This window comes from Oncorhynchus kisutch, linkage group LG19 (genome assembly GCF_002021735.2).
Source record: "Oncorhynchus kisutch isolate 150728-3 linkage group LG19, Okis_V2, whole genome shotgun sequence".
In the NCBI taxonomy this organism is placed as follows: Eukaryota; Metazoa; Chordata; class Actinopteri; order Salmoniformes; family Salmonidae; genus Oncorhynchus; species Oncorhynchus kisutch.
The window spans coordinates 21,602,741-21,616,893 of NC_034192.2; the positions used below are offsets into that span (position 1 = coordinate 21,602,741).

Genomic DNA, 14,153 nt, shown 5'->3' on the forward strand with positions numbered 1-14,153 from the left:
AGAAATAATCCCATACCTACTGTAAAATAGGGTGGTGGAGCTTTAACGTTATGGAACTATTTTGCTTCCACTGGTCTTGGGCCTTGTTAAGGTCAACGGCATCATGAACTTTACCCAGTCCCGGGACATTTTAGCCAAAAACCTGGTTGCCTCTGCCAACTGTACATACAGTTTACACACACACTGTGCACACAAAATAATCACAATACAAAAATCTGTTTATTATCTTTTTATTTGTAAACATAAGAAATACAGCATGAACTTCATCCCATTCCATACTATTTCCCCACTTTTCCATTGTCATTTGAGATACATTTGGTACAAGTTTTTTTTCCCCACACATTCAGACATATTATTCATGCTATGATACATCCTTCAAGAGCCGATCTTCGAGTGTGCATTTATAAGTGACTGTTCCTTGGTGTTTCCCATCCCAAATCTACACTTATAGATGCACACTTGAAGATCTGCTCTGGATGGACTAGTAACAGCATCGCAGAAAGTTTGAAACACCACCTTTTTTCTTTACACACCAATGTAAGACAAAGAGTGCATCACAAATGACATTCTATATGGCCCTGGTCAAAAGTAATGCACTACACAGGGAATAGTATACTATTTGGGATACAACAAAGGGGTTGATTGTGAATTGGTCACTACTCACTAGTGTCTCTCTCTGTCTCATAGTTGTTTGTGTTTGTCTGTCCCGTGCTGCCTCAATAGAGAGACGTAGAGGCGTATGAAGGAGTAAGAGACTCCCAGAGAGCAGTACACTGATGTCACCAGCAGGGGCACGAAGGGCAGGGTATGCTGCCACGGCGACAGAGGGTAAACAACCTCACAGAGGATCTCTACGGCAACCAGGCCCAGGAGGTAGGTGGTTTCCAGAGGGTTAAGGAGGGAACCCCTGTAACAGAGTTAAGATCGTAGTGTAAACTCACACAGCTTGAAATGTTTCCACGTGTGTTGTTTCAATGGTGCAACTGGCTAGTACATTTTCAAATGGGCGGTCACATGTACCTGAGACCAATACTGGTAAGGATTTGTGAGCGAGGAAGCTATGATGTTAAGCAGCACACAGTGACACTGGTTATACCAAGATAGGAGCTAATTGTGCTCTGTAAAAAAGCAGTGTTCTTAGACAGGACCCAAACGCAAAAGGTATCAGTATTGGTAAACATGAATATTAACTAAACTTATTTGCAAATTATCTCCTGATATACCTGACCAATATTGAAAACTCAATGCCTTCCCTTGCTAAAAATATTTTCGGAATACTCTAAAATCTCAGGATATAAAATGAACATAGAAAAAAACAAAATAACGGCAATAGGAAAAATTAAAAGAATAACTCATGATCTACAGCAAATCCTTGAAGTGGACCACAAACCAAAAATATATAAAGATAACTTTATCCCATTACTCAACAATATGAAAGCAGATCTATTTTAATGGAACAATCTTCCCATACATTTTACAGGTAGAATAAACCTCTTCAGAAAGGCATAGCTCCCAAAGTTTTGACATTTATCCTTGGTAATACCAAATATCCCACCAAAAAACATCCTTTAAAAAAGTATACCTCAGTCATAATAGACTTTATATTGGCAAATAAAACGCATAGAATAAAAACAAAACATTTTCCCATCTTCCTAAGTCTGAGGGTGGTTTTAACCTTCCAGACTTAGAATTGTATCAACTCGCCACCCAAGGCTTGCAGCATATAGTTAAAAGCACAAAAGACGAACAATAGGTACATATTGAAGATGTGCACGCTCATCCCCAGAATATTTTCACGTGTCTATTTTAGGATAAAGCTAAGAACATTAACAACTTCATAGTTAAGAACACTATAACAATATGAAAGAAAATAAAACGATTTCTACAAGAACCAATATCACTCCCTTAAAGCACAACCGCATGGAACAATCCTCGAATAGCGTTTCAGAATTCACTGATAAATTGGTCCACATGGAAAACTAAAGGCATAGAAATGATTTGATTTGACATGGAAAACTAAAGGCATAGAAATTATTTGATTTGACATGGAAAACTAAAGGCATAGAAATGGTAAATGTCTTGGTAATAGGAAATACATTTATTTCCAATACAGAATTAAAAAGCAATTTGGACCGACCAATGTAGATATTTTCAAATACATGCAACTTAAAAGTTTGATATCACGGAATTTCGATTTGAAATCTTTTAGACATCAGAGTAATCTTGAGGGAATCCTATGAGTCAGAAAAGGATATTCAAATGATAGATAAGACATACAAAACCTTGCAGAGAGCGTATCCAACTGACAACCTCTAAGAAAAAAATATAAACTTAAAAATAACTGATATTGGCAGAAGATAGTTATGTTCCAACATTCCCTCTAACTAAATTACTGTTAACTAAAATGTACGCTTAATCCAGTATAAACTAATTTATAGAATGTATTATACAAGAGACAAAATTCACAAATTCTACAGCACAACGACAGAGTCATGTCTTAAGTGTAAAACTATCAATGATTCAATAATTTATGCCTTTGTGGAATGCTATGAAGTCCAAAAGTTGGCTGTCAGAAGTATTACAATGTAAATGAACTTTTAATCTGTCGGTCTCCATATTTCAAGACATGGCATATGAGGGTGCAGTGAGATAACCAATGGGTTGGAAACTACTTTTCTCGTCAATCATCTTGAAAAAACATTTACTTAAAAACTGGAAAGGTCAAATGCTTTGTTATTTAAATGTTGAAAGGGCGTGGGCGATGGAGTGAAGCAAAATAGTACAGTTTGAGGCCTTGTGGCGGAAAGTGATGCGGGCGCTGGAAATGGGGGTGTGAGCAGATGGGTCTGGGCAGGTGTTATGTCCTTGATGTTTGTGTGCATTTGTATGCTGTCGTTTGTATGTGTACAGTATGTTTTGTATTGTTTGAATTAAAAATAAATAAAACAAAAGCAGTGTTCTCAGATCGTGGTCCCAGAACTCACAGGGCGTGCAGAGTTTGTTCTAGCACTTACACACCTGATTGAACTGTCAACTAAACATCAAGAACAGTGGTGTAAAGTACTGAAGTAAAAATACTTTAACTTGGCCCGAATGCATATGTAACAGTATAGCTTCCGTCCCTCTCCTCGCCCCAACCTGGGCTCGAACCAGGGACCCTCTGCACACATCAACAACAGCCACCTCCGAAGCATCGTTACCCATCGCGCCACAAAAGCCACGGCCTCTGCAAGGGGAACCACTACTTCAAGGTCTCAGAGCAAGTGACGTCACCGATTGAAACGCTATTAGCGCGCACCACCGCTAACTAGCTAGCCATTTCACATCGGTTACACATAAAACATCTTAAGTGTCTCCTTTAAGGAATTATTTTTCCATATACCGGGGGAAATGTAAAAGGGTGTTATATAAAGCCCATCAAACATTTCCTTGGGTAAGGGCATCATTTAGCAGAATGATACAGTACAGCAGAAAAAGTATTTGGTTACCATGGAGACTTCTTATGGCTGGGGGGCTGTATTGAGTAGCTTGGATGAATAAGGTGCCCAGAGTAAACTGCCTGCTACTCAGGCCCAGAAGCTAATATATTTATATTATTAGTAGATTTGGATAGAAAACTGTTTGAATGATGTCTGAGTATAACAGAACTCATATGGCAGGCAAAACCAGGAAGTGGGAAATCTGAGGTTTGTAGTTTTTCATGTCATTGCCAATCAAATATACAGTGTCTATAGGGTCATATTGCACTTCCTAAGGCTTCCACTATATGTCAACAGTCTTTAGAACCTTGTTTGAGGCTTCTACTGTGAAGTGGGGGCGAATGAGAGCTGATTCAACCAGAGGTCTGCCAGAGTGGCATGAGCTGATCACGCTCGCACACGTGAGAGTGACCTGCGTTCCATTACATTTCTGAAGACAAAGGAATTCTCCAGTTGGAACATTATTGAAGATTTATGTTAAAAACAGTCTAAAGATTGATTCTATACATCGTTTGACATGTTTCTACGGACTGTAACAGAACTTTGACTTTTCGTCTGGACCTAGTGATCGCGCCTAATGAATTTGGATTACTGGGCAAAACGCGAACAAAAAGGAGGTATTTGGACATAAATGATGGACTTTATCGAACAAAACAAACATTTATTGTGGAACTGGGATTCCTGGGAGTACATTCTGATGAAGATCATCAAAGGTAACTGAATATTTATAATGCTATTTCTGACTTCTGTTGACTCCACAACATGGCGGTTATCTGTTTGGCTTGTTTTGTTGTCTGAGCGCTGTACTCAGATTATTGCATGGTGTGCTTTTTTTGTAAAAAAAATAATAAAATTTGACACAGCGGTTGCATTGAGGAGAAGTGTATCTATAATTCCATGCATAACAGTTGTATCTTTTATCAAAATGTATTATTTCTGTAAATGAATGTGGCTCTCTGCACAATCACCTGATGTTTTGGAACTACTGAACATAATGCGCCGATGTAAACTGAGATTTTTGGATATAAATATGAACTTTATAGAACAAAACATACATGTATTGTGTAACGTGAAGTCCTATGCGTGTCATCTGATGAAGATCATCAAAGGTTAGTGATGAATTTGATCTCTATTTCTGCTTTTTGTGACTCCTCTCTTTGGCTGGAAAAATGTTTTTTTTTTGTGACTATGCGGTGACCTAACATAATCGTTTAGTGTGCTTTCACTGTAAATCCTTTTTGAAATCGGACACTAGTGGGATTAACAACGAGTTTATCTTTAAAATACTTGTATGTGTAAAATACTTGTATGTTTGAGGAATTTTAATTAATGAGATTTCTGTTGTTTTGAATTTGGTGCCCTGCACTTTCACTGGCTGTTGTCATATCGATCCCGGTAGCAGGATTTCAGCCATAAGAAGTCAATGAACATCTCCTCAAAGATATATATTTATTTTGGGAGATAGCAAAATAGAACTTCTACATTTAAGACAGGAGAAACAAATGGATTCATAAGATAATAAAATACTTTTTTTTGACTTTTTCTCAACTTGTTTATATTACTTTCTGGCACGACAAGATAACTTACGGAGTAGGTAGCTAGCTAGCCAGCTATCTTTGAAGCCATGGATTGTGCACCTTCCATTGTTTAGCTAAGTAGCTACCTAGCTAGCTAGGTGTTTTTCTTTTGAAAATAGGGCAGAGGACAGCAACATTTACCTCCATAAATGTTGTTTATATTGATATCCATACTGAATGAAGCACTTAAGGGACGTCATGGGCACCTATAACTTTTCACTTAATTTAAAAGGGGGACATTTTCCTTAAACTGACTTAAAACTTTTTCCTTCAAAGTTAAGAAAACTTTATGGGTAAAGATAAAAAAATAAAATGTACTTAAAATGTTTTATGGAACAGTTGTGCTTTGTTATTTATATTTTTAACAACGTTTACTTCACTAGATTCCTAAAGAAAATAATGTATTTTTTACAGCATACATTTCCCCTGACACCCAAAAGGGCTCATTACATTTTGAATGCTTAGCAGGACATATCATTTATTATTATTTTTAAAATGGTGCCATCTGGTTTGCTTAATACAAGGAATTTAAAATGATTTATACTTTTATTTTTGATACTTTAGAATATTTTAGCAATTATATTTACTCAAGTAGTATTTAACTGGGTGACGGTCACTTTTACCTCAGTCATTTTCTATTGAGGTATCTTTACTTTTACTGAAGTATGACAATTGGGTACTTTTTCCACCACTGATCAAGGACCACCTTGACTGAGAGCATTACAAATGTATAATGATATAGTTAATTGTCATCAGCTTGACATACAGTGCATTTGGAAAGTAATTCAGACCCCTTCACTTTTTCCACATTTTGTTATGTTACAGCCTTATTTTAAAATCGATAAAATAAAAAAAGTTCCACATCAATCTACACACAATACCCAATAATGAAAAAGTGATAACAGGTTTTTAGATTTTTTTTCCACATTTATAAAAAATTAAAAACAGATACCTTATTTACATAACTATTCAGACCCTTTTCTATGAGACTTGAAATTGAGCTCAGGTGCACTCTGTTTCCATTGATCATCCTTGAGATGTTTCTACAACTTGGAGTCCACCTGTGGTAAATTCAATTGATTGGACATGATTTGAAAAGGCACACACCTGTCTATATAAGGTCCCACAGTTGACAGTGCAGAGCAAAAACCAAGCCATGAGGTCAAAGGAATTGTCCGTAGAGTTCGAGACAGGATTGTGTTGAGGCACAGATCTGGGAAAGGGACCCAAAACATTTCTACAGCATTGAAGGTCCCAAGAACACTGTGGCCTCCATCATTCTTAAATGGAAGAAGTTTGGAACCACCAAGACTCCTCCTAGAGCTGGCCGCCCGGCCAAACTGAGCAATCGGGGGAGAAGGGCCTTGGTCAGGGAGGTGACCAAGAATCCGATGGTCAATCTGACTATTTAATGTAATTTTATCCATTTTAGAATAAGGCTTTTAACGTAACAAAATGTGGGGGAAAAAAATCAGGGGGGTCTGAATCCTTTCCAAATGCACTGTATGTATCAATACCACCAAATATCTACTCTAACACGGAAGTTCACCCACCTGAACAGTTTCTTTAAGGAGGTGAAGCTGTAGAGCGTGAACAGCAGCATCAGCAGGACTTTAATGGGCAGCTCTGTGACAACAAAGATTGAGAAACAAACATTAAGATCCTAATCATACAATATGAAATTTCTAATTGCAAATAACAAAATGCCTTCTCAGAGGGAGCCCAAATGGCTCCAGTGGTGGCTAAGTTGCAGAGGCTCTTACCTGCTGCAGTGAAGAGAAGTGGAAACAGAGAGTAATGCCCCGTGGTGGTCAGCATCAGGAAGATCCCAGCATCCTCTCTGCTCTCTACTGCTAGTATGCTGCCAAACAACAACACAAAACCCATTACAACAGGAAGAGGAGCTGTACAATAAAGACGTAACCAACTATGCCACAGGGTTGTATTCATTAGGCACCAAACGGAAGAACATTTACTGAAACAGGGAGGGACGACCAGAGATGTCCAATAAGAAAGCCCATTATAATTTTCAGTTGCAAAACGTTTTGCTACAGTGTGCCCCAATGAATATGACCCAGTTGCTATCAATGGGTCAATGATAGCAGAATCTGATATCAGCATGTCAGCAGTTCACCTGAAGGGCAGTATGGCCATGAGGATGGCCTTCTCGTGGACATGCCAGCCGAACATGAAGGAGCCCAGGGCACAGATCACCAGGCAGCGCAGGAACCCCCGGGCACCACGCGGACGACACCAGATACTCAACACTGCAGGCTGAGGGGGGTGGGGGGCAGGAAGAGAGGGGAGTATATTAACTTTTTACCTTTTACTTTAGGCTGGTGCACATTATTCTAAATATATATAGTAACAGTCAAAGGTTTGGACACACTTACTCATTCAAGGGTTTTTCTTTATTTTTTAAAACTATTTTCTACATTGTAGAATAATAGTGAAGACATCAAAACTATGAAATAACACATATGGAACCATGTAGTGTACAAAAAGTGTTAAACAAATCAAAATATATTTTATACTCTTGAAAGTAGACACCCTTTGGCTCGATGACAGCGTTGCACACTCTTGGCATTCTCTCAACCAGCTTCATGAGGTAGTCACCTGGAATGCATTTCAATTAACAAGTGTGCCTTGTTAAAAGTTAATTTGTGGAATATCTTTCCTTTGTAATGCGTTTGAGCCAAATCAGTTGTGTTGTGACAAGGTAGGGGTGGTATACAGAAGATAGCCCAACTTTGTAAAAGACCAAGTCCATATTATGGCAAGAACAGCTCAAATAAGCAAAGAGAAACGACAGTCCATCATTACTTTAAGACATGAAGGTCAGTCAAGCAGGAACATTTTAAGAACTTTGAAAGTTTCTTCAAGTGCAGTTGCAAAAAACCATCAAGCGCTATGATCAAACTGGCTCTCATGAGGACCGCCACAGGAAAGGAAGACCCAGAGTTACCTCTGCTGCAGAGGATAAGTTCAATAGAGTTAACTGCACCTCAGATTCCAGCCCAAATAAATGCTTCACAGAGTTCAAGTAACAGACACGTCTGTTACTGTCAACATCAACTGTTCAGAGAAGACTGCATGAATCAGGCCTTCATGCTCAAATTGCTGCAAAGAAACCAGTACTAAAGGACACCAATAAGAAGAAGAGACTTGCTTGGGCCAAGAAACACGAGCAATCATCTGAGGAGCCTAAATTTGAGATTTTTGGTTCCAACTGCCATGTCTTTGTGAGACGCAGAGTAGGTGAACGGATGACCTCCACATTTGTGGTTCCCACCGTGAAGCATGGAGGAGGAGGTGTGACAGTGCTTTACTGGTGATACTGTCTGTGATTTATTTAGAATTCAAGGCACACTTAACGAGCATGGCTACCACAGTATTCTGCAGCGATACGTCATCCCATCTGGTTTGCGCTTAGTGGGACTATCATTTGTTTTTCAACAGGAAAATTACCCAACACACCTCCAGGCTGTGTAAGGGCTATTTGACCAAGAAGAGTGATGGAGTGCTGCATCAGATGACCTGGCATTCACAATCACCCGACCTCAACCCAATTGATATGGTTTGGGATGAGTTGGAACACAGAGTGAAGGAAAAGCAGCCAACAAGTACTCAGCATGTGGGAACTTCTTCAAGACAGTTGGAAAAGCATTCCAGGTGAAGCTGGTTGAGAGAATGCCAAGAGTGTGCAAAGCTGTCTTCAAGGCAAAAGATGGCTACTTTGAAGATTCTAAAATCAAAAATATATTTAGATTATGTTAACACTTTTTTGGTTACTATGTGTTACTTCTTAGTTTTGATATCTTCACTATTCATTTAGAAAATAGTAAAAATAAAGAAAAACCATTGAATGTGTAGGTGTCAAAACATTTGACTGGTACTGTAGCTATTATCTGTTCAAAAACAACTGCATTATTACATGGACATACAGTAGATTAAGTTTGTTTGGTTGGGCTGGGGTTGGTGTCACGTCTGCTCCCGCTCTCCCCCCTGGTGCTAGAGGGCACCAGGCTGCCCTGCATCACTCACTCCTATCATCTATTACGCACACCTGCCTTCCCTCATCATGCGCATCAGTGATATTGGACTCACCTGGGCTCACTCATCTGTTTATTTCCTCCCCTATATTTGTCAGTTCCCTTGCTCTGTTCTCCGCTGCTGCATTAATTGTTTTTTGGTTTGTGTTACCTGTTTGCTAATGCTGTTCCTGTCTCGTTCCATGTCTGTTATATACAGTTGAATTCGGAAGTTTACATAGACTTAGGTTGGATTCATTAAAATTTGTTTTTCAACCACTACACACATTTCTTATTAACAAACTATAGTTTTGGCAAGTCGGTTAGGAGATCTACTTTGTGCAATTTTTCAAACAAATGTTTACCGACAGATTATTTCACTGTATCACAATTCCAGTGGGTCAGAAGTTTACGTACACTAAGTTGACTGTGCCTCTAAACAGCTTGGAAAATTCCAGAAAATTATGTAATGTCTTTAGAAGCTTATGATAGGCTAATTGACGTCAATTGGTGGTGTACCTGTGGATGTATTTCAAGGCCTACCTTCAAACTCAGTGCCTCTTTGCTTGACATCATGGGAAAATCAAAAGAAACCAACCAAGACCTCAGAAAAAACATTGTAGACCTCCACAAGTCTGGTTCATCCTTGGGAGCAATTTCCAAATTCCTGAAGGTACCACATTCCTCTGTACAAACAATAGTACGCAAGTATAAACGCCATGGGACCACGCAGCCATCATACCGCTCAGGAAGGAGACACGTTCTGTCTCCTAGAGATGAACGTACTTTGGTGCGAAAAGTGCAAATCAATCCCAGGACAGCAGCAAAGGACCTTGTGAAGATGCTGGAGGAAACAGGTACAAAAGTATCTATATCCACAGTCAAATGAGTCCTATATCGACATAACCTGAAAGGACGCTCAGTAAGGAAGAAGCCACTGCTCCAAAACAACCATAAAAAAATGCCAGACTACAGTTAATGATCGGCTATGAAAAGCCAACTGACATTTACTCCTGAGGTGCTGACTTGTTGCACCCTCGACAACTACTGAAAGAAACCGATTTGAAGACAACAAGTAATGACATCACTGTGCACCAATGATATGACCACTGTTTTGTTGATTGACTGTATTTTAACTCAATGACCACTGATCGTCTTGAAATCTAGCTGGGTAGATAGCCAATGAGCTGAGGTAAATGGCAATATGCAATGGTTATGTGTTGGAAGACCAACCCATGTAGTAAGCTCCAGCATATTACACGCAGCATTGTTTGGTAAACACACAGATTCAGCTGTTTATATATCAATCAGTATGGCGACTAAGTCGGGGAAAGCTAAATCGAAGTCTAGATATACAGGTGTACACACAATTTTAGAAGAAATTGATCGGAAAAGTGAGACAGAGATTGTTGTAGGACGACTCATTTAGCGATTCCCAAGTGGAGGAATATTTTTTGAACGGAGAGGACATGTTTTGGACTGGTAAATTCTTCTCATGCTAATGCCCTTGTTTGAAATTAATAATATAAAATATGTTTTTATTTTTTAGAAGCAATATCTAAAAATGTAATGTAATGAAATGTGAGATGCGTGTGTCTGCCGCCCCACCCAAACCCACATGAAATAGCCTATTTGAGGCTGTTGAGGGGAGGGCAGGCCCACAACAATGGCCAAAGTGAAATGGAGATAGTAGTTACAGCTGGTCTGTTGTAATATAATAAAGACAGTAGATCTAGCTGGTCTGTCATAATATAATAGAGACAGTAGATCTAGCAGGTCTATAATAATATATTCAACCTTATGTTCCCTGTACTCATATATATATATATATATATATATATATATATATATATATATATATATATATATATATCTGTTTATTATACCTGTTGATACTCACTTTATAGCAGAAAAAGACTGCTATGGCACCTGGCATCAGCAGCACAATATTTTGTAGAGCTTTGGCAAAGTGGGTGGGGTTATATCCTTCCTGTTTGGCCCTGTCCGGGGGTCTCATCAGATGGGGCCACAGTGTCTCCTGACCCCTCCTGTCTCAGCCTCCAGTATTTATGCTGCAGTAGTTTGTGTCGGGGGGCTAGGGTCAGTTTGTTATATCTGGAGTACTTCTTCTGTCTTTTCCGGTGTCCTGTGTGAATTTAAGTATGCTCTCTCTAATTCACTCTTTCTCTCGGAGGAGGACCTGAGCCCTAGGACCATGCGTCAGGACTACCTGGCATGATGACTCCTTGCTGTCCCCAGTCCACCTGGCCTTGCTGCTGTTCCAGTTTCAACTGTTCTGCCTGCGGCTATGGAACCCTAAACTGTTCATATTTACTCGAGGTGCTGTTCTGTTGCATCCTCTACAGCTACTGTGATTATTATTATTTGACCCTGTTGGTCATCTATGAACGTTTGAAAATCTCGGCCACGTTCTGTTGTAATCTCCACCCGGCACAGCCAGAAGAGGACTGGCCACCCCTCATAGTCTGGTTCCTCTCTAGGTTTCTTCCTAGGTTTTGGCCTTTCTAGAGAGTTTTTCCTAGCCACCATGCTTCCACACCTACATTGCTTGCTGTTTGGGGTTTTAGGCTGGGTTTCTGTACAGCACTTTGAGATATTAGCTGATAATATTAATAATATTTAATATTTTTTGGATTTGATAGAGGGCTGAGGGTCTTCCAAATATTGAAAGTGTGTAAATAGTTACCCATGTTATTTTGTAAATGTATATATTTTTTTCTTCATATTTTGGGGGGTTGTGTTAGAATACCATTTTGGCATTTTGAATATAGTTATTTGTTTCAAAATGTATACCTTCACCAATTTGGCCACTTGGGTACATTTGGGCTACTTGTGTGGGACACCTGGGTGACTTCATGATAAATGTCATGTAGCACACTCATTTTGGAAGTTAGCATTCTGAAACTTTGCACAAGTACTGTTGCCCTCTTATGTTTTTCACTGAAATTGTCCGCATCATCCTATCTGAATGTTTGTTTTATCTTGTTCATTTTAAAGATGATACAACAATAAAAAGAAAAAACATATGTTTTTTTTATTGTTTTATCTAAACCAGATCTATTGTTTTATATTCTCCTACATTCAATTCACATTTCATATGCATATCCTTGGTTCTGTGCCTGAGCTACAGTCAGTTAGATTTGGGTATGTCTTCAGGCGGAAATTAAAAAAAGTAGGGGGTAACTCTAAGAGGTTTTAAACCTCCGACTTCAACTGTATTAAATGTGTACCTGCTTCGTCTCTCCAATGTGTCAGTTGGAACCAAAATTATTTTCCAATTGTTTCTTTCTGAACAGAACCAATATTATTTTTGTTCTGTTCCATTGTTCCGACTTGTAAAATGAAGTTCTGAACCGGTCCCAACCCCAAAAAAGCACAGGTTTATATGGTTCCTTTCTGTTCCTTTTTAAACCTTTGAAATCGTCATTAAATTACTTCACCAACCAGTGCGGATAGAGAAGCTTGCTATTGGGCTACCTAGGCTATAGTTGTTTACAGGCACGATGGTGTAGTGCACGAGATGCCACTGAAATTTTGCGGGTGGGGAGAGAGCGAGAGATGGTGGAGGGTGAGGCTTGGGTTGAAGCGCTGGGCACCCTGTTATGACATGCATTATTTGAATTAGGCCCACATAATTATACCTACGGAGGAGCGGCATCTATGGAGGAACTTTGAATGTCTTTGAACTTCCTAGAGTTGGCTTAACGTTGGACCAGAAATTAGCTAGCTAGCTAGCTAACAAGCTTGAGTGTTCAGCGCGGCACCCAAATTAAAAACACGTCTTACCTTTTAGTAGTTAATAAATCCAATGTGAAAAGTGATAACTATAGTATCCGTAACTAGAATTGAATACATTAATATATTCCTCTTTAAAAGTAAAAAAAATCACTCCCTAATTTCTGAATCACGCTTGTAACATCAGCTTTTGGAGGGTGCAGGTTGTCTACACATGCACACACACTGGCAAAGATTTTCAGCTGGCAGGCAGACACAGAAAATAGGTGCCTTATGTTTTTTTGTGGGACTGAAAAAAATGCCTGGAACGTAAAATAATGTTATTAAACGGTTCCCATTCTTTTAAAATAATGGTTCTGTTCCGGAACAGTCTAGCTAGATCACTTTCGTTTCCGGTTCTGATTCTGTTCCTCGAAAAATGTCGACCAGTTTTTGATTCTGTTCCTTGAACTGGTTCCAACCCCTGGTCTTTAGTGGTGATTCTGAACAATTTTAGCCTGAGATGATGCTCACCATTATGGAGAGCAGAGTGCAGATGAGTGTGATGGAGGGAGAGACGGAGGGGAGGATGGAGTGCTGGAACTCCTGCACCAATCCACCAGTCATTGAGGCTTTGGGAAGCTTTGCCACATCCAACAGCTTCAGACGCACACCTGAGAAACACACCAGCCATTAAACCCCTGTTAAATCCCTTCAAACCGGTAATATTATTCCATGAGTCGGTGACTCTCCAGACCATAATAAATACAAATACTCTCCAGCCAATTAATAGGCTACTTTCTAGCAATCCAACATTTTCTCTGACAACCCCCTATTGAATTTGGCCTTTACTACTATATCCCATTGAAACACATTCATAAATGTAAAAAAAGAACATCCACATTTTCCCCCCTAAGAAACAAGTTATTGCAGTGTCTAGGAGATATAAGAAAGCTCAATAAAATATATGTATATCTTTTTTACAGTATTTTACCTCTTTTTTTTGGTTAAGCACAAAACTACTTCAATACTTCCATTCATTTTTTAAAACTGGTACTGGTTACTTTCAGAAGAGTCCCCTTTCCACAGTGGGGTCACATTAGTTTGTAGCCCAAACGGTTTGGATGCTACAAACAGAAGTTGGCACATCGACGGTACCAGATGAGTCCCCTGACACTTGTGGGGGTCGTAGAGCAAAACGGAGACCCCCATTGTGTTCGTGAGTCATAACACTACAGACGTTTTTGTGAGAAGACCGATTTTCGAGATGTCTCATGGTCTGACGAACACCGCTCTAGCTCTGCCACCTTTCACCGCAGATGCGGTGCGAC

At 39.3% G+C, this 14,153-nt stretch overlaps 1 protein-coding gene across 2 annotated transcripts in view; it reads right to left on the reverse strand.

The window, feature by feature from the left end:
- Positions 1-214: 214 nt before the first annotated feature.
- Positions 215-14,153, reverse strand: part of alg8 (ALG8 alpha-1,3-glucosyltransferase) — a 37,198-nt gene continuing 23,259 nt past the window's right edge. For both annotated transcript variants that reach the window (XM_031797218.1, XM_031797219.1), the window contains 5 exons: positions 13,357-13,496; positions 7,191-7,330; positions 6,820-6,917; positions 6,610-6,682; positions 215-907 (listed from right to left, as the gene is read on the reverse strand). In XM_031797218.1, coding sequence (XP_031653078.1) covers positions 682-907; positions 6,610-6,682; positions 6,820-6,917; positions 7,191-7,330; positions 13,357-13,496 — 677 coding nt within the window. In that variant the 3' untranslated portion in view covers positions 215-681. The remainder of the gene's footprint in view (positions 908-6,609; positions 6,683-6,819; positions 6,918-7,190; positions 7,331-13,356; positions 13,497-14,153) is intronic.